Below are 24,158 nucleotides of genomic sequence, written 5' to 3' on the forward strand. Positions count from 1 at the left end.
CTTCACTAAAGAAGTCCATGTTACTTGTAGCCTTTAATGTGTAATAGCTGCAAAGAGAACATGCCAGCAGGCTGCCCTGCGACACCAGAGGACTCTGCCCCAGGGACTTTCTCCAAGCCCAAGGAGGCCCTAGGACTATCCATAGGGGATGCAGAAAAGAATCAAGAAGGAATCAGGAATCAGTTAAGCTCAAATCACTGAGGTCTGCCTGGCCTCAGGGTCCTGCTCTGGGCCTGGTGGTGGGGCTCTGGCTTCCCTCTAGAATAGGCAGTGCCTGTCTCTGAGCCCTCCCACCTGAGCCCACCCCAGTTCACCATGCTGTGGGACAAGCCAGGCTTCCAGCTTCCTGGGCTCTGGAGGGTCCCCTAGGCAGTGTCTCTCCACAGCATGACACAGAGAAAAGTGGGACAAAACTCACAGTTCATGTAGCTTTTGGCAGAAGCTCCAGCCATCCCGGCTAATACGGGAGATGGAGTTGTTGCTGAGGTGCAGCTGGTGCAGGGCCGTGAGGCCATACAGTGAGCCACTGTTCACTTCTACCAGGCTATTGTACTCCAGGTGCCTGCAAAGACAGATACACACAGGATGAAGGGGAAGGTCCTCTGGTTCTCATTCACCCCACTGCATAGGCAGCAGAGCTGGAACTGAGGGTAAAACACCAAAGATCCACTGGCTGGCACCAAGTATCTAACAACAGTGCATGGGAGTATCGTGTATATGCAGGAGTAGAACAAGACAGGCAAACCAAAACAGATGGTAGTGAGTGTCCAGGCCAACCTAGAGAGCTCAGGAGGCAAGGGGAAGCTTTGTTTTCAACTGAACACAAGGTGAACCAAGCACAAACATGGGCAGAAGAGCTGAAAGCAGAGGGCAGAGCCCACGAAAAAAACAGAAAGGAGAGAGAACAGGAAGCAGCTTTCATCATCATCCCCGTTTTACAGATGAGTAGTCAGATTACTTGGATTTAAATACCAATTTTGCTACTCTGTGGGTTGAATGAACCTGAACACATAGAAAATGGAGATATCCAAGAGTACTAACCTCATAGGGCTGTTATGAGAAGGAAATAAAAAAATAAATGTCAAAATTTCATCATAGCGCTGAGAACTTAGCTCCTACCAAGTGTATTAAGTAAGAAGGTTGCTACCCAGTTTCTTGACCCTGCACACCTGGCTGGGGATGGCTCTAACCTTGAGAATGAAAGTTAGTCATTCAAATACTGCCCCCATACAGTATTACAAGGGCTTTGGGCAGCTATGTTTTGCTGTTATCCATTTCACTCTCTGCTGCTGCACAAAAAGCAAGCACTAAACGTATAACCAACCTCTAAGGCAACTAATCACCTCCAATTTATATGAATTTGTTCAACATAAAAACTATATGGTAGATACTGCTAACTGCATTTTCTTCACAAATTCTCTTTTTATCTCAGCCCACCCAACATACAACCACTTAGATTTCAAAGTCTAAAGTTATAGTTTTAAGGATGTCAAGTAAAAGTGTTCTTAAATATGAAAAAAAAAAAGTATAGCCAGTCAGAGGGGGACATCAAACACAGGGAGAAGCAAAACCGTAGTGCTAAGGCCCTTACTTCTGTGCGTACATGTGTGTGAGCGTGTGTGTGAAAGAGGCATGGTCCATGAGACATAGCAGAGAGAGCCGATGGAGTGAGACCTAGAATTTTTTTTTGTTTAGGTTGCAAAGATAACAAACAAAAGATAAATGCAGTGACATCACTCACAGAGACTAGAAGGGAGCACAGAAGGTGTCTTGACAAGTTAAACTGCTGACCATAAAGCAAGAAATCTCAAGTCAACTGATCAAGACAGTGATATAAGTGCATTAACTACAAACAGAAAACACAAGAGAGAAATGAGAAGTGACTGCCTCTTAGAAGCGCACTGGGGGAAGAGGGCGGGCAACCACTGCTTTTCCTCACCATTCAAGTATGTTTACAACTACGAGTAGAATTTACTTTGGATTAACAATAAACAAATTTAAATGTTTGAAAACAGAAGATGAACACTGCCTTTTCTGCCCTTCTCTGTGCATTCTTGCTGCTTTGTGCTACTCCTTCAGGCAGACGAGTTCTGCGATATACACATCTGCTCCCGGGATAAAGGGGACATGCCGCCAATGCCAATTAACTCAGCAAGCAAAATAAATCTCCCAGGATGAACCTACACATTTTTGGCCCACCTGAACATCAAGACTGTCAAAGCTCAAACAGGAGAGAGGGAACCTCCCCTAGGGTGTGGGCCAGAGGAGAGGACACGGGAAGGGCACCTGCTCCACAGTCCGTGAAATGCAGGAAAGGAGGGAAGAGCGGCCCCCCAAAAATGGTTCTCTCTTCCATCTTCGCTAACCAACTTACACCACTGAATCTACTATAACTCCCCACAAGAGGTTTTCTTAACCTTCAAGGAAAAGACTCTTATCTGGCAAAGTCCCCAAAGACACTGAGTTAGGCCTAGCTTAAGTCCAAAGGACTAGGGGCTGGTTTGGGCTGAAGTCCTAAATGATCCTTGGGGCAGGGCACTTGATGAACACATACATGTGACTCAAAGAGATCACACACAAGTCCCTGGTGCCCAAACACAGCCCTGCACTCACAGCACATGCATCTTGGACAGCCCCCAGAAGGCTCCGTCGGTCAGCTTGCTGATGTTGTTTCGCTGAAGCTTCAGCACCTCCAAACTGTCAAGCCCCTGGAACGTCAGGCCCTCGATCAGCCGGATCCGATTCCGATTAAGGTCCCTAAAGATAAAAAGCTGGTGGGTTCAGAGTGTCTGCACACACACCTCACCTACAACTATTCCCACACAGTCCCTGCTGGATTTCTGAAGCAGCAGGGAAAATCCCAGTGAGGAGGTCCCAGTGGAGCTGGTCATGCAGTGGGAGCTCACCATGCAGACAATGGCACTGACCAAGATGTGGCTAATGAATGAAAGAGGAGTAGAGAGCTCCTGAGCAAGTGAGCATGCCCATTTCCTCCTGGATACCCATGACTCTGCAGTGAGGAGGTGGGTATGACTCAGGATGTGGATGTCTGAGGTAAGCTGTCTCTTAGCTCATCAACAGAAATCCACACCAGATGCCTCAATCCAGGAAAATCTAACCACTGGGTATCAGATGGCAATGGCACTTTCCAGTTGAGCATTAATAGGATCTCTACAGAGAGGAGTTATTGCCTTTGGGTGTGAGGGGAACTAGACAAACCACAAAGCACACATATTTGGCTTCTAGCCCCGTGTGATAAAACCTCAGTTAACCAAAAGATTTCAGGAATCTGGTGGGCTGGACCCATTAGTAACACTAGGGGAAGAGATGGGGAACACTGGGCTAGTCAGAAAGCTCTTGGTTTTCCCCCAAATACTTCCATAGTGCCTCAGAGCCCTGCCTCCCACAAACCTCCTGGGCACGAAGAGCCCAGGTTGCAGATGGCAAAAGCTGGACTGCTGTGAGGGCTGCGTGTGTGAAGCACAGGCAGAGACAACACTTGCCCTGAACAACTGTTTTGTTCTGTTTAAACCAAATCTCCAATAATGGCTTCTTTTCCTGAGATGCAAACTTCCGTAACAAAGAGGATACAGAAAAAAAAGAAACAACAAAAAAATAAAAACAAAAACAGGGAACAAATATTCCATCAGGTTCTGAAAATAGAGGTTTTCTTGAATCCAAACCATGTGCCATTCCTGAAGGGTACTCAACCATGGTCATAAAAAAACTAAACAAAGAAATCCTTTCTTTAAAAAAAAATAAATCAACAAATTTATAAAATATAGGAGATGAAGATGATGACCCATCTCTTGTTTTCTACTGTCTGGCTACACTAATTTCTTCTCAAACTGTTCAAGAAGCACTGAACACCATAGTGTTCATGGCACAGATTTTATAGCTCCCTTAAAAAACAAAAAAAAACCTTGAGGAACAATAAAGAATCTGATCACAGCTGAAGCCTAAGCTTTAACAGGTTCAGCTAACTAGCAGAATTCCTCATTTCATTCTGGAAAGTGCCATCAAAGATAAGCATATATATCCTCAGTGGATCTTTTTCTCAGCAACCTAAGGCAGCCCACAGGCACCAGACCCAGATTCTAATTTGCTTTTATTAGGTGTTGCCATAGGGTCATTAATGATAGTTTATGCAGGGCTTGACTGAGGAGAAATGAGGAAAGGGCTGCATATGGTACAGGGTCCTTGGGGAAATATAGCCTCCATAAAGTTTGGCTAACCTTAATTAACATGCAGGTTTCTAATACTCACAGCTGTGTCAACCTAGGTAACTTGAATGCTTTCACAGGAAGCTGGGTGATCCTGTTTTTGCTCAGGCGAAGTGTTAGCAGTGACCGTGAAAGACCATCAAATGCTCCTGACTCTAAGGTACTGATCCGGTTGCTGACCAGGTTGCTGGAATGATTCAGGAGAGAAAATGCAGTGGTCAGTAGGAGTCCTTCCTCATTTTGTTATAGACACCAGGCCCAGCAAAGTTGGGAAAATAAGCTAAAACACATCCAGAGACACAGATTTCCCATGAGACATTTGTCATCCTGAGGCTGCAAAGCACATCTTCACTTCAAATGGGGGAGCCAGGGAAATGCAGATTTCAGGACCATCCACTTCAGGCCTGCACAGAAGCCTTGTTTCAGCCTAGAGCAAACTGTGCTTATGGCCACTGGGCAACCCAGGAGGATGAGCAAGAAAGTCAATTACCTCCACCCCAAGAGCCACCTGCAGGATTCCTTCTCAACACCCATCACTCAAGGATTAGGGTTCAAGGTTAGTGAGAAAAGCTCTGGGAAGCAGAAAGACAATTTCGAGGCAAGGTCAGAGTAGATGTAATTTGGGGACAGCTTTTAATTTTGCAGTGTACAAAGCTCTCATTGTACAGCTTGTAATAAATGTGCATAAACCAATGCTCTGTAATAACTGTAAATGTGTCAAAGAAAACACTCTAGAGAGCCTTGCACAGTCCCCTTAGAAAATAAGCAATACTTCAATGGGAGCTCCACTTACAGGATTATGCATGTAAGGGGCATTCCCCTTGAAACACACTGCAGTACACAGCTCAGATCTGTGCATTCTATTGTACATAATGATATCAAATAATAAAAGAGAAAAGACAGAAAAGGGAGGAACACTATGATATTCCTATGAGAAGTCACCCCAATACCTCTCCTCTTCCCCAAACAAATGCTGTTTATATGGGGCTTAAGCAAAAAGGGAGAAAGAATAGAGAGAATTTTCTACAAAAAAGAGGGGAAGGGAATAAGGCATTTTCTGTCTCTGCATCAGGCAGTGGCCCAGGGCAGGGGACATGAGGATTCTTTGCAAATAGGGCTGGGCTTTTTGTTCTTTTTTTTTTTTTAAGATTTTATTTATTTATTTTTAGAGAGGGAAGGGAGAGAGATAGAGAGAGAGAAACATCATTGTGTGGTTGCTGGGGGTTATGGCCTGCAACCCAGGCATGTACCCTGGCTGGGAATTGAACCTGCGACACTTTGGTTTGCAGCCCAAGCTCAATCCACTGAGCTACGCCAGCCAGGGCTTCTGTTTGTTCTTAATACTCCAGATTAAAGAAGAACGATCTGTGTAATGAAGATATACTGGCTCATATCTGCCAAAACAGAAAGTCCTTCCCGCTCTCATGCAGAGAGAGAAGGTATAACTGCAATTCATTTTAGCAGTTGGTGGTTTCTTTGTTCCCACCAAGGAGATGCCAGGTGGCAGGGAACACCTTTGGAAGGCCCACAGGGGGGCCCTGAGCTGCACTGGACACAGCCCGAGTTTCCCTTTTCCAATTTGGTGCCTTGATGCTGCCTAAGAAAGAAACCACTCCTCTACTTGTGGGTCTTGGAAAATCCACACGCCAAGCCTTGGCCTCCCTAAACAGATGGGTCACAATGATCCCTCCTTTCAATGATCCAGCCTTTCAAATGATCTCCAAAATTAGTCAGGAACGTTAATAATGCAGAGAATGAAAACTCACACGTCATTTGAACATATCTCCGTAGCTTGGGGTTTCAGGTTCTTCCCCAAAGCAACATTTTCCTACCATGGGTTACATTGGTTTTAACCTTTTCCTCCTATCTACCGTCTGATGGGTGTAAGATGGGGCATTAAGATGGGTAAAAGCAAAACAGACCAATGACAAAATTTAGAAGGTTCTGAGAACCCACAGAATGGAGTCGCTGTCCCCTCAAGTATACCAAGGTATACCAAGTGGCATGTTTCAACAGTGCATGATTAAAAAGATAAGCAGTGACAGGTTAAACCTTTGCAAAGGCCTCCCCCCACTACCATGACTCCAACTATCCTGAGTCTTTCCTCTCTGGCTTCCTGGGAGGCAGCCCAGTAAATGGGGAAGAAAGCAGGCTTTGTAGCCAAGACAGACCTGTACCTGAGGGCTAGAATCTCTTTAGTGGTGAGTCTATTAGACTAATCCTCACTTTCCCTGCCTCAAGCTGCCCCACTGTCTGTAAATCTCTACAAATAGAAAACATGGCCACAGGTCCCCTGCCCTTGGCCCTGCAGAGGACAGCCCTAGAAGCTCTGTCCGCCTATCCCCATGAAGTCAGCCAGGCCATGCTGAGAAAAGGAAAATGCCCACCCTACATCCAGACCTGGGTGCCAAGAGTAGAGCAGAGGCACTTACAGCTCCTTTATGGGTGGTCCGTACAAGAAGCAGGTGCTCCGCATCTCCGTGATGTTGTTCCAACTCAGGTCCAGCACTTCCAAGGACAGGTAAGCCTTCAGCCGGCTCCCTTCCACATTGCGAATCTTGTTGTGTTGACTAAACAAACAAAGGGTGGTGGATTCCAGCATGTCTTTTTGCAAAGAAAGAGTTATTTTCCCCCTTACTTCTTTAGACACATTTTCCCCTAGTTGTGTTGCTTTTTAGAAAATTACAAATGCAGTGACCCTCAAAGTGACATCTCCCGTTCTCCCTTCCATCAAGGTATTACCTGCTGGATGGGTGCTAGACAGAATACTCAAGTCTGTCTGGGACAAGTCTGTCCAAGTTGTAAGCCTAAGCTGCTCTCCCCAAAGCAAGAACACAGGGGTGAGGTTTCAGAAATGCAGAGAGCAGCATGACATGACCAGGACCAGAACTCACTGATGTACCTCCCATCAATGATGTGCCCTGATGCAGCTGTCACCTCAAACCTTCGGAACCTTGGCCAAACCCTATGAGACTTTAGGCACCAGTGCCCACAGCTCGATTTAATCCATCCTAACACATCATTACATAAACTCCTTACATTTTACCAACACCTACGATGCCAGTCATGGAGACAGGCACAATGGACTTTAAAATAGACAAATTCTCAACAACAAGGGAAATCAGGAATTCAGTGCTGGATCTAACTGGAATCCAAGCCCCTGAACATCTGACTCTAGCCCTTGATAACTTTATTCTTCACTTTTCTCATTTAGAAATGTCATCTTAACATTTCCAAATGGGAATATATAGGATCTCCTTTTGATACACCTCCAGCTGTCCTCTTGGGATTCTGTGGGTCCTTCCCTTATTCTCCTGTTGCATCTGTCTCTGTGTTGCCACCACCTTTCACCTGGCCCACTGTGACATGATTCCCTACTCATTTTAGGATATGGATAATCCAATCTGAAACCATCAAAAATGTGCAGTAGATGTTAGCCTAAGAGTTTGGTGGTGTACCTCCCTCCAAGAAAGACATTCCACCACCATGATTATCGGTACCTTTGATCCTCTTTCTGACAAATCCAGTCTAATCAACTAACCACAGAAAGATAACACATGCTGTCCAAGGCTAGAGGGAACAGCCCATGCATGGGTTTGGGACAGCCTGGCAGATTTTCACCACTGCAGCCCTGATCCCAACGTTCAGAGACGAAATCATGTGCTGGGTGGCAGTGCTGGGCTTCTTGGGTTCCAGGCACTCACTCAGCCAGTTTCTGAGTAAACAGTGTCAAGGTCTCTAGCCAATCAAAGCATTCTTGAACACAACACAAGTAAGCCAGGCGTCGCTTACCAAGTGGCATCTCTTTTAAACAAACACTTGACCAAATCAGTTCCAACAGGCATAAACAAGGCCCTCTTTCCCAGAGGCTCTAGGCTTCTCATGGAGTCCTTTGTTGTTTTTTTTTTGTTGTTGTTGTTTTTTTCCCCCTCACAACTCTCCCAGGCCCCAAAATCCATTTATAAACGCACAACTCCACATACAGAGAAATCTCTCTAGAATGAAAGACCACTTTTTCCCTTCACTTCCCCTCCTCACCCCCCAAAGCTATTTCCTTTGAGTTCTTTATTAAGTTCTTAATAAAGATAATCTCTTCAGTTTTCTGACTCCAAAAGAAAAGAAAGGAAAAAGTAAAATAAAAGAAAGCCTTTATTATGTAAAGTATGGGAAAAGAAGAACAAGAAATAAAGGCAACAGAGCTGAGCTTATCCAGGAAGTCTGAATGCAGTGCAGGGAGCCAGGAAGAGTCTGAAAAGACGGGAAAGGGCGCCACAGGCCTGCAGTCGCAGAGAGGCACACAGTAGAGGGGCCACGGGACAGCTGCTACAAACCCCCAGCACCTCCCCTGTTCCTCATCTCTCCTCTTTCATCTTACACATTTCTTCTTTCTCATCAGTCTACTTATTCATTGAACCAAACACATTCTGGGCCCCTGCTCTGCGCCTGGCCTACTCTGGAGGAAGGGCTCTGGAATAAAGACAGGTCTTTTTCACACACTGGAAGAGATCCCAACTTAGCAGAGGCAGCCATGGAGATGAGAAACGACGGGGCCTGGGATGGGGCAGGGTTACAGAGGCAGATGGATGAACTGTGCTGGGTCGTACCCCCTCTCCCCCACCCCCGTTCCAGCAGGCAGGATGCTGATGTGGGGGAGACTGCAGAGCAGCAGCAGGGCTGGAGCTCGGAGCTGGGAGGGCAGGCAGGACCATAATGAACAATGCCTCACAAGCCAAGCTGAGAAATAGGGACTCATGTCACAGTGGGCCAGGTGAGACAGACACAGGAAGAGAATAAGGGAAAGACCCACAGTACTGAAAGTTGAGAGCTGCAGCAACTCAGGCCTGGGCCCTTGACCCTGCCCATCAAACCCCACCCTAACGGCACCAAGGGCAGCAGGCCTGCCCTAGACATCTCCTCTGAATAGCCATCCATCTGGGTTAGAGCAAATAGCCTGTATTCTGGAAGCCCTCCCACCTCCTTAAGAGTAGATGGCTCTGCAAATGTGTATGCTGCTCTGATTCAATCCAACATGCCACTTTCCTAAAACTGTGCATGTTTTAATGTCATGTGCAACATGGGGGGTCATGATATCACTCCTTTAATGCAACTAAGCAGCTTACTTCAGAAGAAGGTCCACACTCATATTTACTGATTCTTGTCTAAGTTCTTTTTAACAATAGCTGACCAATTAGTGAACACTGGTGTGCACAGGCCCTGGGTGAAGCCTCAGTGAAATCTCACATGAGGCAGGTACTATTCTTATCCCTAACTTCATAGGTGGAAAAATTGAAGTTCAGACATCTGCTGGAATTTTCCCAAGGTCTCAGCTGGGAAGTGAAGGAGCCAGCATGCAAACCCAGGGCAGCAGGCCTACCCACCAGCCCATCTGAGAAGCTCCCCCATCTGAATTTTATGGGTACTGCATCAGATTTCACCTGTAAACCTTCCCTCAGAGCTTGCCTAGACCTGAATGCTAGCTATTTCCTGGGCAACCAGACTGGTCTGCGTAACTGTCCTCAGCCGGTCCTTGCTTTTCTACCAGCCTCCCAGTCCTGTGTGAGCAGCAAATCTGCAGAGGGATTTATGCAGCTCATTTCAGCAAATATGGCAGATGGAGCTAAAGTTCTTACTCATGGACACTCTGGATGAAAAGAAAAGTTCCACTGAGATCATGTCTTTTTACAGACCTATATTTGAGGGGGACCAACACCCTTTATTCTTCAGGAAGAGAAAGCCACAAAGGGGCGCCCCTAGACTTACAAAAAAAGAAACGAGAGGAAAGGGAAGAGGATAGTACTGTGGGAGAAATACTACCAACTGGCCTCATCAAAGGGGCACTTCAGACTTTCTCTGCCACCAAACAAAATTAGAAGGATTCTGCAGTGACGGGGCTGGGAGAAGTGTCTGATGGTCAGATCGCATGGCATCCACCTCCACCCAGTGTAGGTTTACTCCATGGGCTGCCCTCTGGGGCAAGGAGAACTTAATACAGCAGAAGTCTATTAAACCAACACCTGTTAAAGACTTCAAAAATAAAATCAGTCTTCAAAGGCAGAGAGTAGGCAAGATAAGCTGTAGCCACTTGGCTACATTTTCTGAGCTGATATTAAATGAGACAGTAAAACAGACAGATGCATTTGAAACCAACATTTAAAACTTATCATAAGTGATTGTTCCACAATAGCTCTGTGAAACCCTGGTTTACAAGGTATTCCCTTTAGTAGGGAAAAGATCCCATGTCACAGATAACAGCCAGGAAGAAAAGGCAGGGGATCAAAGGATGCAGGGTCAAGGTGGATCAAATAGATTACAGCTGGTTCCTGAAATTATGCACTTATTGCCTACACCAGTCAGGGATCAGCAACTGTATTTTATAATGGGTCAGACAGTAAATTTTTTAGGCTTCGTGGGTCATTTGGGTATGTCACAATTACTCAACTCTGACGTTGGAGCATAAAAGCACCACAGACAATATATAAATGAATGAGTGTGGATATGTTCAAGTAAAATTTTATTTTCAAAAACAAGCTGTGGGTCAGATTTGGCCCACTGCCTGTGGTTTACTGACCCCTGGTCCATACTGTAGCAACCAATTTGGGTTTCTGGAAAACAGAGACCCAGATTCTAATTCTAGCTCTAATGCAGCTTTGGAACTGTGTGTAACTCACTTGCTGTATCTAGTTTAACCATCTGCAAAATGGGGCTAAATGCCTCTCTACAGCAACAGAACCCTCCCATTCTTCCAATAGTGCCCATATCCAACACCACTAATTCCACACTTTCCCACTGATGTCTTTCCTCCCTCTTCAGGAAGCGAAAAATAGAATATAAGTCTGTATCACTATTACACTCCTGATAAGATGATCCAGGCTCCTTACAGAGCTGGTGCAGTCAGGCAGGCATTCACACTCTATATCCTTCTCTTTCTAGTTCTTCCAATTAGGCAGAGATTGAAGCCAGCCAAAGCATTGGTCCTAACACCAAAACAGACTTTGGCTCTTCCGGACAATTATGGTGACTCAGGAGTCCACACTGTCAGCCCCCAGAGCACTGACTCTTAATAGAAACAGCAACTCTTCCATAATACTACCTCAACATCAAACTTCTAAAATGTCTTACTTAACAAATCAACAAAATTCAAATAATGGCTCTTTCCCGGCTGGAACCTCTGGCTAAGAAACAGTGTTATCAATCTAGCCCTGAAATGAGAAAAGATTATAATATACCTGCCAATACTCCTTACCCTCCCCCTGCTCCCACTCCCCACAGTGATCTTGGTAGACATAGTTCCTCCAATTCCACAGTGGGCAGCCTCTGAGCAGCAGCAGCACTTTGCACCTGGCCCATCAATGTGCTGCCCCATAATTCTCACTATGGTTCTGCACCATAGTGTCTAACCCACTGTCCCCCAAAGCAGGCAGTCCAAGGTCTGATCAAAACAAATGGGAGGATGCATGCATCCTTGAGTGTCACCTGGGGCTATAGTGTAATTTTATATCCCATATGTGGAATCTACATAGTGTGAGACAATTTGTGATCCTGATATTCATTAGTGTAAAATTCAGTGCAGGGCAGAGTGGCCCTGTTGCCTACCTAACAGGGTTTCTGTATTACTGCAAATGCCAAAAGATGTTAATGATTTTGAGAGCACATGTGAAGATAGCAATTTTTCTTTTGTTGAATAGTAAAGTTCTACCAAACAGGCCATGAGGTCCATAGTTGTTCTGTTTGTTTGTACATGTTCTTAATGAAATAACAAAGGCAAACTGAGAAGTGCATAAATGATAAGTACAGAGATCAGTGCATTTTTATAAAATGTATTGTACCCATGTATCCACCACTCAGATCAAAGTACAGAACATTTTCCCCCTGGCCAGTATGGTCGAATCAGTTGGAGTGTTGTCTGTCGAAGGAAGGTCACAGGTTCAATTCCTGGTCAGGGCACATAACCAAGTTGCAGGTTCTATCCCTGGTAAGGGTGCTTACGAGAAGGCAACCAATCAATGTTTCTCTCTCATATCAGTGATTTTTTTCTTCCTCTCTCACCCTTCCTGTCTCTAAAAAGTAATGAAAAGAAAAGGTCTTCAGGTGAGGATAAAAAAATATATATATATACAGGACACCTTCAGCATCCCGGCAGCCTCCCTCCTCTCATTTTCCTATTGTTATTCTTAAAGGGAACGTCTAATTTCTACCACTTAATTTTGCCTATATTTGTGCTTTATATGCATGGAATTGTTCCATATAAATTCTTTTGCACCTTGCTGCTTCACTCAACATTATGAGTGTCAGATTCAGCCACACTGCTTCATTAACAGTAGTTAATTCTTTTTCATTGTTCTATAATATGTCTATTGAGGGAATATACAGCAATTTGTTTTTCATTTTACTCTTCATAGACAGTGAGCTATCTCCAGTTTGGGTTATTGCAAAAGTCACAGCTATCAACACAGACATGACTCCTGCACATACCTTTGGTGCATATTTACATTCTGGCAGGTGACAAGGTCCAGGTGCGGCATTGCTATAGTGCGGCCTTAGCCGACACTGGATAGTTTTCTTTCAAACCAAATTCCCCAGAGTTTAAGTGATCTGAAAAACCATTTGCCATGTTTCATGCTACTTCATTCACCTGCATTCCATTCCTGCACCCCTCCCTCACAAAAACCATTAGGAATATATAGCCTGGGGCCACAGAGCTACAAGAGGAAAAAAATAGAATAATTCTAAGTCCCAAATTGGCAAACAATAAGGTGAATGTACCTGATGTGAGGACCAGTGCCAATATTTAACTTGAAAGCGAAGATAAAGGGGTTTAAAAAAGAGCAAGTCCAGAAGAGCTTTCCTAGGCCAACTTGGAAGACAGTTTTCTTTTCAGAATGAAAGTTGAAAGCATCACCCTCTCACTAGCCTGCTCTATGTTCATCGTCTTAAAAAAAAAACAAAAACAAAAACAAAAATCTGTTATATTGCATACATTTATAATTTGCTCCAAGAAACTGGTGCCTCACAGGAACAGCCCAGCCTGGGTTAGTTGCTGAACAGGAAATGAGGATCGGAATAAGCAGGTCTCTTTCTCTCTCTCAATCGCTCACTCCCTCTGCCTCCTCCCACTGCTGGTGAATCACTAGGTCCCTGGGGAATTTTGGCAGATTCTCAGTCTGGCTGCAGATAACATTCTGGATCTGTTTATTCAGGTGGAGATCGGATAAAAAACAAGAGTGGCCCAGTGGCGGAATAAACAGCCTTGGCCAGGCAGGGTCACCCCCTCCAAAGTTAGGACTGGGCTATGTCAACCAACCTCCCAACTGCTAACTTCCTTTAGCTTCACCCTCCCCTTGATGTCTTCAATGAACCCTCCTGATTAACTACTTGCAAAGGGAACACGATGTCTTCATGGGAGTGTATGGCCCAGGCAGCTTGATGCGCAACCTGGCTTAGCCCTCCTACCCATTGGCTTATATACATTCAGCCCAAGATCCAGAATGACAAAACCTGCACGGTGAAGAGTCAGTCACCAGGGGCCTGTGAAGCCTGCAGTGACTCACACCAGTAATTGCTACAAATCATCAGCATTTGGTCCAAACTATTAGGGGTCTGCATTCTATTTTAAGATGCACAAACAAAAAACAATAACAAAACCTACTAAGGAACTGGGGTTTGGGGGCAGAGAGGGCTGAAGAGCACAGGGGATCTTTAGGGCAGTGAAATAATTGTGTGACACTCTAACGGCGGATATGTGTCATTAAAATTTGTGGAAACCCACAGAATGTACAACACAAACAGTGAACCCTAGTGTAAACTGTGAGTTTAGTTAATAATATTGTAATATTGGCCTATCTACTGTAACAAATGCACCACACTAATGCAAAATGTTAGTGAGACTAGGAACTAGAGGAGGAGGGAAGTCTCTGTACTTTCTGCTCAATTTTTCTGTAAACCCCCAAACTGCTCTGAAATTCTATTAATTATAAACAGAACAAAACAAAATCTCCTCAGATATTAAGTAGTCCTGAGGTCATTATACCATTAGAATGTAAGCTGCACAGGGGCTGGGACTTTAGCTGATCTGTGCTAAATTCTTAGCACCTAAGACTACACATAGAACATAAAAGGCATCCAATAAATATTTGCTGAATAAACTCATGAATTACACTTTAGAATTACACTCATGAATGTCGGTCTCCTACATTCACCACCACAAACGTGAACAAAGGAATGTTATTCAGAAAAAAAAAGAAAAACACTCTGACACAAGAGCAACCATGATATTAAAAATTTTTTTTAAAAGGTATACAATTAACTGTTTTAGGTAGAAAAGCCGACAGACATGTTTAAAAGAAAACGTCAAAATGAATTTTCAGGTTAATTGTACATTTCCCAAGTTCAATTTAACCCCAAACACAGACATTCATTGATTATCCAGGGTTGGCAAAGGTATGAGGGCTCTCTTATCATGCAGTAGACAACACTTTCTCTGTCCCTGCCCACCTCTCAGCCTCAAGGGACAATGAGGAGCAGCCCAGTCTGAGTCTCCAACTGTACAGATACTTCCCCAGCTCCTGCCTTGGCCCCAGAAGGGAAGGATAACAAGGAATTCAGCTGGGAGTGTTCTGATCATATACCACGGACCGGAGGGAGCCCTTGAGCCTCATCTGAACTGCACTCCCCAGGGAGAAAGGCTGTGCCTGTTAACACTGGCAGGGACTTCTGAGGGCTGGCTGATGCAGCAGGTGAGGGGAGTGATGTCAGTTCTGTGACAGTGGGAGGTAACTTGTCCTGACTTCTGGGTAGGACAGAGAGGCACCAAATCAGGCCAGGAGATGGAAAAGCCAGGAATAAGGAGCTCCTTGCACCTGAACTGCCATCCATATATGGGCAACCCTGGGTCAGAAAAGCCAATGTTTCTCTGCTCTGGTAAAGGCTGATATGGCCACTCTGTTTTTTTTCTTGGGTTTCTCTTCTGAATAAGTCAGTACATCCCTGCATTCTCCTTTTCTTCCCTTCCCTCTAACACCCTGCTGGCCCGCACACCCAGGACACAGGTGGTGGTCCTCTCCACCACATTGGAACCCCCATGACCCAAGAGTTAGGGCACCATGCTGTGAGGCCATTATGTGAAATCACAACCCCAGCACCAGCACTGGTCTATGGGTGCACCACAGCTGACCTGGACTCACCTGATTATTTCTCAGTGAGTTTTCAAGGTCCACATATTTGTTCTCATTTGGTTCTGACAGGAAGCAGGGAGGAAAGTCTGCATGCCTAACCCCCATATCTAGTGCACAAAATGACCCATATTCATGGGACTGAGCTACTACTGTTTCTGGCAAAGAACAGTGGGCCAGGTGGAGACAAGGCAGCAATCAGCAACAGGGTGGTAAGAGAACACCTTAAGGTTCAAACCCTAGAAATTAGCAGCAGTAGTGTACACAAGGAAGGTGTGAAGAAGCTGCAATGGATAATTCTCAAACTGATGGCCCTGCCCAAGCATGGGTCTGATGGGAGAGCCCCCCACCCCTCACCGTGAGCCATAACAGCAAGCACGTCTCTCCTAGTCCATAAACACTGTTGGCAGCTGGGGTGAGGCTGGGGTGGTACAGAGGGTCAGCCAGGAGTTCAAGACCAACAGGCTTTGTCATTAGCTATAGTGGTTTCTGTTCCTCATAGATATCACCAACCAGGACTTGAATAAATGGAATCACCAATGAGAAACAACTTGGCGACCTTACTCAATATTTCCAAGTGAAACAGCCTCCTTCTCACATCACCCTCCCACGTCAGCCTCAGACACCAAGCGCCTGTGAGCGCCCCAGCACTCACGTGCTCAGGAGACTGTCCCACACCACCATGCTCAAGCGAAAAGCAGGATGGACAGTTGATCTCACATGACTGCTACCCTCTCAAAGATGTTGGCAGAAAAAAGGCAGGCAATACTATACACTGCTTTCCAACACAGTATGATGATGACAAAATTTTTTCCCCTCCTCTTTTTGGCATATTATTTTAATGTGTTTATCAAATAGGTAAACAAATTAAATTGATATTTTACAAAGCAGTTAATACAACCTTGGACATTGACCTTTGGGACCTGATCCTTATGTTTAGAAATGCCTGGCATGTGTGACAGTTGCAAGGCAGAGGGCCTTCCCGGCAGGCAAAGCCAACAGGGCCTTTCCTCAAGGACTGCCAGTGGAGCAGGGCCTCAGGGCCACCACACAGAGTTCCTGTACTCCCTCACCAAGTAGGTTAGTGCTGGGTTCCAGATGCTCCTCTTGAGTACAGGGTGCTCCCCCCACACCCTAACACTCTCATGCATGCAGACAGCTCCAGGAGGTGAGAACATCAAAGGGCCTTTGTAGCCAGAGTTTAGAGTGGAGGCCCAGGGTCTCTGCAGCAGCCTGAAGTAGTTCCAGCACCCAAGTCGGCTGCATGGGGGCAGTGAACCCTACACCGAAGAGCTCCAACTTGCCACTCAGCCCCCTAGGAGGCACACCACATTTCTTTCTTAGCAGACATGGTAGCTAGAGTAGCAGGAGCCATAACAGCAAGAACAGTGGTCTCAAATTTAACATGGTAGTGCTTACCAAGAGCCTGGCTCTGGCTTAGTTCATTTAATCCTCATGACAACCTGAAAGGAGTGCATCATTACTATCCCCATTTCACAGACAGGGATGCTGAAGCACTGGCAGGTTAATGTAGCAGAAAGCAGTGGCTGGGACTGGAGCCCAGATGTGAATCCTTACCCCACACTCCTACTTGGGGTGTGGAATGCCTCACAGTAGAAGTGGGCAGAAGAACCCTTAGGGAAGAGAGCTTCTCTGAATAGCACCCTGTGCCTCTCCCTCTTTTTGGCCAAATCCATTAGGATCCCTACCACTGGCATCTATGGCTCAAATGAAGGCAGGACCCAACTCTGCACATACAGAGGGCACAAATCCTCCTAGGCCCACTGCACAAGCCCCCTACCCCCACACCTACACATGTGCACATGGGCCTCACAAGCTTTCAGATGTTGCACACAGTGGCTGCAGAGCATAACCAGACTGCCCCTACTTATATTTAAGATCACTGGTGCAGTGTCTAAATAGGAGTGGGTATGACAGAAGAGAACTGGGCTTTCTCCAGGGAGTAAAGAAACTGTTCACTCATCACTCTCTACCATGCCAGAGAAGGCACCTGCGGACTCAGAATCAGAGAAGGTAAGGCCCTGATCTGGGGTCACTCAACTAACCTGCATGCAAGGCCAGGCACCCTCTGATTTTAGGGTGTACCACTCTCTGGAGGGACAGAGACACTGGCTATGAAGACAGAGACAGGACAGTGGGTGCCAGGATGCCCCTGATATGCCCTTGGGGCGAGGAGAGGGCCACTGGCACATTCCCTGTGCCACCCAGGCAAGCTTCCCTCTGAAGTTTTAACAGAGAAGGAAGCTGCTTCAGTACTTGGCTGCAGCCTCCAAGACAAGATCCTTTCCCCTCTGGGGAGAAATATCACTTATGTGCCTTTAAAAATAAAACCAGGCCAGCTTCCTGCCCCATCTGGAAGACTTCTGATCTCCTGATCATATGATTTAGAATATCTCTTAACAACCTAAATTCCCAAGCCTTCAGCATATGCTCTCACTGCTCTCTGAGAGGGTTAAGGATGTGTACGGCTGGGATTAGGGAGTCAGCCCTTTAATGCAGTACTTCTTATCCACCCTGAAGATGGTAAGACTTGCTACAACATCAAAGTGGCACCATCTCCAGCACCTCAGCTGCCACCCAGAATCACACCCTCCCCTCGTGTTGCCCGTTCTGGGTCCTTGTAGGACCCAACACTTGCTCTGTTTCTTTCTTGAAACCACAAACTTCGATTTTCTTCTTGGCTTTTAGTTCCTATTATCATGGACCTAAGTGTATAGACTTTTAGAAAATACATGGGAGAAAACTAAAGGTAGGCAAAGTTCTTAGACGTGACACTAAAAGCACAATGCATAAAAGACTTCATGAATTAAAAATGTTTCCACTGTGAAAGATCCTGTTAAGATAAAAAGGCAAGCTTCAGGCTAGAAGAAAGTATTTTCAAATTACATATCCAACAAGAAGTAGTATTTAGAATATATAAAGAAAGAACTTTCAAAACTTAGCCAAAACTGAATAATCCAGTTAGAAAATGGGCAAAAGACTTAAACAGACATTTCAACAAAAAGAATATGCAGATGGCAAAGGGCAAAGAAGCACATGAAAAGATGCTCATCATTAGCCATTAGGGAAATACAAATTAAAACCACAATGAGATGTCAATACACAGCTATGAGAAAGGCTAAGATTTTAAAAAACTGACACCACCAGATGCTGGCTAGAATGTGGAGAACCAGGTCACTCACATATTTCCAATGGGAACATAAGATGGTATACAGCCACTTGGGAAAGTTTGGCAGTTTCTTAAAAACCTAAACATATAACTACCATACAATGCAGCAATTATACTCCAGGGCATTTATCCCAGATAACTGAAAATTTATAGCCCACACAAAAACCCATACGTGAATGCTCACAGAAGCTCTGTTTGTAATAGCCAAAATCCAGGAACACCCAGATGTCCTTCAACAGGCGAATGATTAAACCAAGTGTGGTACATACATACCACAACCCAAAAGCCAACCCTAAAAGCCAACCCTGAAAGGTTACATGCTGCATGACTTCATTTACACAACATTCTTTAAGTAAAAAAACTGCAAATATGGAGAGGATATTAGAGATTGCCAAGGGTGTGGGGCAGGAAGGAAATGGGTGTAGCTATAAAAAGGCAACAGTAAGGATCCTTGTGGGATGGAAATGTTCTGTATCTTGAGTGTATCAAGGTCAATACCTGGGTTATAAAAAGTTCTACAAGATGTCACCATTGTAGGAAACAGGGCTAAGGGTACTCAGATCTCTCTGCATCATTTTTTACAGTTGCATGTGAATCTACGACTAGCTCAAAGTAAGTTTAATTAAACCAACAAAAAACATATCATGGTGGACTCAAATAAAGGATTTGGTGGAATTTGGGGTGAAATCAGACAGCCAATATGCTACATCATTTGGTTTCCAGCATCTCCTTCAAATCTGCAGGAATTTACCCCTTATGACTCACTGCGAAGGACCAAGCACCAAACACTGCTGGGCTCTGAGAGGTTTCTGAAATCTAGAGATATTCATGCATTGTTTACTTCCTTTCCACCATTTGGGAGCAGGGGTGGGGGGAGGTCCTGGTGAGGAAGGTGTTGCTGATAAAGCTTATTATACCAGTGTGGCCCCTGCCTGATATGTCAGAAGTTACCATTCAGTTCTGTGCCCTGTAACAGCCAAGCCCAGTAGTACCTGGCCAAGCAGGAGGGCTTGCTGGGCATCCAAGCTCAGATGGTACAGACACAGGTTAGGTTTGAACTGCCAGACACAACACTCCCAAAGTGCCACCCCTGGAACACTAGCAATGGGCACAGTTCCATGAAAAGGTTCTGGAACTCTGTTCCAGGAAGGTATATATCCTCCCTTGTGGGCTGGTACAGATGCCCAAAGCAGGTCAGCCAAAGAAAAGTGTTGATGAGGGCTCTAATATAGATATCTTTCCTTCTGCTCGATTCTGTATTTGCCCAACAAGGCTCCCTTTTCATGAAGTAACTGTTAACATCTCACAGAACAAGAGCTCCATGTAGCTCATTTTATGTGGGGACACCATGCTTCATCCCTCATTATCAAAGGCCCTGACATGTCCTATAGCAAAGACAGCTGCTTATCTTTAATTCAGTTTTTCTGAACTATCTGACTACACTGGAGAAGTAGCCAGGGTGGTCTGGACACACAGAGGGACCTACAGTGATTATTCATCTTCGCTTCAGAGAAAACCTTCCCCCAAACCACCTGCTGGCCCCTCACAGGTGAGCAGACACACCCATGCCACCAGAAGGGCAAACCAGGGCTTTAGAGAGATGCTCCAAGGAAGTAGCAGGATAGGGGTCAAACCTGGATAATGGGAACCCCTGCCTGCCATGGGGCAGTTTCTACTGCTTTCTCTATCAGCATCTGCCCAGCTTTTCAATAAATCAAGAAAGCAAGTCCCATCTCTTGGCTGAAAAGGAGCCATGCCCTCTAGGAGCCCCCAACAGACGATTTATGCTAATATTCGTCCCAAGTTTCTCTCTAAACCTTGATGATAAATGTCTAGAATGATCCACTTTCTGCCCTATACTCCACAATCACTTATACTTGGATTGACCCATCTATTTAGTGAATTTACTTATTCTTTCAAACGGGTATGGGATGTGTCATGTGTAGCTGCTGTAAGAAAAAGTAAACTTGCCTGCCGTATGGTCATCCCCCTAACCCTATGCCCCAATGCCCCCAAATGTACACACGAGTCAAGGATACAGGAAAAGACAGATGTGACGGGCGCACTGATAGATGTGGACACAGTGTTGTGGAGGAAGCAGGTTAGGAGGACAGCCACTCCAGACCAAAGTGACAACATGAACAAGGCATGGAATTGACAGACACAGTCAGTATGGGCTTTCATTCTATGTAGTTTGATGTCAAGTTCAAGGCAGGAGGTAAAAAGAGGTCAAGAAAATGGAAGCAGAGGCCAACTCTAAAAGAGCTGAGAATTCATCTCATAGATGATGAAGAAGCCACAAAAGAGACATGTCCTTCATTCATTTCTTCACCAAACACTAACTGTGGGGCAACCACGAGGCAGGTACTTACTTCCCTGGATGAGGTGTGAAACAACAGGAAGGGATGATAAGGTTACAGGTCTCTGGGAGACACATGGGGAAGAAAAGGAAGGCCAAGTCTGGGTGCCTTTGGAGCCAAGGCCATGAGCAACCCCATTAGAAATGAGGTGCATGTCTCCGGTACGCAGTGGACCAGAAGAGCAGGACAGGATACTATCTCCCTGCATCATTTACCCAAACTTCTCAACACCAGTGCACATAACACAGCTGGCCCACTAGACAGAACTCACAAGCATCTGAGCCTCTACTGGGAACCCAGGGTTTCAGAGCCAGTGGGTCCCCCACAACAACCATCTCAACTAGAGGTGGACACACACCCCAGGCCTCACCCGGTCTCCAGGTGCACAGGTCCACAGGAGGGGCAGTAGCCCTGTGTATTCTTGACCCTGGTTAAGTGTGGCTGATGGAGAACCAGATTCTTTCCTTGGAGTTGAGATAACAGACGTGCAAACAGGAAAGGTGACTTGTGGAAGGTCCTATAGTGGGTGCCTGGCAGAGTCAAGGTTAGAAGCTGACTTGCCAATCTGGTTCCTCTCTGAACACTGGTGTGCTGACAAGATAGAGGCCGTACACAGCGAGGAACAGATGCTTCCTCCTATGCCCTAGCACCCGCACCACACTGCAGAATGACCTGCATTCTGGAACCAACAAGTAGGATGTACTCGCTGGGTGATGTCCTGAGAAGAGGATGGTGAGTCACCAAATATACCCCAACATCCAGCTAAAGTGGGCAAAGAATGGACCATAGTTCTCTCCTAACCCCTTGACCCCCACAAATGAGCAGCCACATGAGAGGCAAGGAGAGCATGAACCTTCACCTTGCCAGGAAACTGATCTGATGATGCCCAGAGTTTACAGTAGCACTCTGGTTCCTGAATCCATTTCCCTGAACAATTTATTGAGTTTTCAGGAGCTAGAGCTCTTTTTCAGGGAATAGGAGAAAGTGAAGACAGGCATTAAGACTCTTATTTGGAACCATATAATTGATGGAGAATCACCAAATCAGGGATCTTGTTAATACACTAGAGAATGAGGGAGGGGATGGGGCCAGCCTGACCTACAAGGAGCCCCAGGTGGTAAAAGGGTTGGGGGGCAGGGAGGGACAGCCAGTCCTCACTCTGACTCCCAGAACCAAGCAACAGTTACCAAGCAGATAACCACTGTTCTTCCACTTATAAAAAAGAGCACAATTTGGAAAAAACATCATGTTCTAAAAAGTCCAAAGGCATTTTTTCCCTCATTTCCAAAATTCTACTTATCCTTTGCAACTCATCTAAGGGTCCAATTCTAAACACAAGCCTCACAAAATTATCTAAATCAATGTTAGTACTAGAATTTTGCTACATCACAATATAACTTTGGGTGGGATCAGAGGGGACCTTTACTTTCTACAGCATATATTTACATATTCTTTTTTAAAGAAGAAAGTTGAGCTAAATTTACTTACAAAATTATTTTTAAAAAAAGGTTTTGAAAGAGCCTGAAGTTAGTAAGTTTTGCCTATTGTTTTACTATAGAGGGGTTTTATTTTTGCTTCTGCTTTTTTTTTTCCCGCCATCATAACGGGACTTCTCTGATTTATAGGTAGACTGCATGAGAGAGCTGGGTGGGCTGACTTTCAGGGAAAATAAGTGATCCAGATTAGATGCCAAATCCACAGTCACATTCTGTGATCATCAAATGAGGGGGTCATGTCTAATCAGACCAAATGCCACAAAGGCAAAAGCAGTTTCCTAGTACTTAAAGTGGCTAACATCACAGTGCCCTCCCATTAAATCAATGGTGAAAGAGGTAATTCAAACCCATAAAGGGACCCTCAGAATCATGAGGGTTAAAATGAAGGCCAACTTTGCTATTTACTTTTCCTCTACCTGGATACAAAAAGAAAGGGGGTGAGCCAGGGCAACATTTTAAGTGACACGTATGAGAGGTAAAGGAAAGAATTAGAGGACAATACCTTGTACTTGCAATAACCCAACTGAGGATCATTAAGATTTTTGGCTGCACATTGAAATGACCCGGAGAGCTTTAAAAAACAAAAAACATCAATGCCTGTGTCCAATGTCCTTCATGCCAAAAATTGGCATGGTATATGGCCAGGCATCTTGGCTTTTTAAAGCCCTCAGGTCATTGGCCTAGGCAACCAAGGATGAGAGCCACTACTTCATACATGCTTAGTGTTTTGCTGCTTGCTGCACCTACCCTAGGTACAGGCAATGAGAAAAGAGGAAAGAAACAAACCCCACTGCTCTACGCAAAGCCCCCACAACAGGAATTAATGTATACTCACAAACATGGGGGTTACCCACAAGCTTCAGCTAGTTCACAGATGAGTCACAGGGGAATCTGTAAGGAAGGTCTGTTTCCAGAGGGTGTAAATAGCCTCCTGGTTCCATGTAAAGACCACCAAACCCCTCAGAACACTGCAGCCACAATGGGTCAGCCCTGCCACACCCAGAAAGTGCTTAGGAGAGAGCTGTCAGTGATAAAAAAGTGTCTACTACTTGGGACACGTTCACTAGAACTCCAGACATAGTACTGGGGACATACAGTACTTAGTGAATCCTCCTCATATCCCATTATTATCATTAAATAAGAGAACTCAGCAAGGATGATGACGGCAAGACTCAAACCCAGATCTGTTTGATCCAGAACCTCCACTTAACCATTTTGCTATACTGCCCCCTCTACATAAAGCCCAATGATGCAGAAATCAATAGGGTGAAGATGCCCCTTTGTACCTACATTTTTCCTATGGCTACTTGGTCTTTACAAATTAATTCCATAGCAGCCTCCCAACCACAGACTATTTCTGAGCCCTCAAAGATTATGTGGAGACTGATGAGCAGAGGCCATGGGAGCTGAGAATCCATGCCCCTGCCATTCTTCCCATCATACATTTCCACCTACTGGCTGAAGAAGTTGGGAAGAAAGAAACTCCCACAAATGGACACCTTTATCTCAGCTCTTTGGGTTTGAAAGGCATCAGGAAGTGAGGAAACCATGAAGGAATTCACCTTGAAGTGATTATGTTGGAAGGTACATGGCCTATGTCAGAAGCTGATGGCACCATCGAACAAGTCTGGGTTCTGTATAAACCGCAACAAGATGATTTCCCTCACTATGCCCTTAACAGATGGATGATCACACCACCTCAGAGTAACTTACTGGGTGTG

General features: G+C 45.2%; 1 protein-coding gene across 5 annotated transcripts in view; it reads right to left on the reverse strand.

The window, feature by feature from the left end:
• Positions 1-24,158, reverse strand: part of LRIG1 (leucine rich repeats and immunoglobulin like domains 1) — a 103,074-nt gene that overhangs the window by 22,621 nt on the left and 56,295 nt on the right. For all 5 annotated transcript variants that reach the window (XM_028518860.2, XM_036030996.1, XM_036030997.1 and 2 more), the window contains 4 exons: positions 6,656-6,793; positions 4,267-4,410; positions 2,614-2,757; positions 419-562 (listed from right to left, as the gene is read on the reverse strand). In XM_028518860.2, coding sequence (XP_028374661.1) covers positions 419-562; positions 2,614-2,757; positions 4,267-4,410; positions 6,656-6,793 — 570 coding nt within the window. The remainder of the gene's footprint in view (positions 1-418; positions 563-2,613; positions 2,758-4,266; positions 4,411-6,655; positions 6,794-24,158) is intronic.

Source organism: Phyllostomus discolor, chromosome 7 (assembly GCF_004126475.2).
Source record: "Phyllostomus discolor isolate MPI-MPIP mPhyDis1 chromosome 7, mPhyDis1.pri.v3, whole genome shotgun sequence".
In the NCBI taxonomy this organism is placed as follows: domain Eukaryota; kingdom Metazoa; phylum Chordata; class Mammalia; order Chiroptera; family Phyllostomidae; genus Phyllostomus; species Phyllostomus discolor.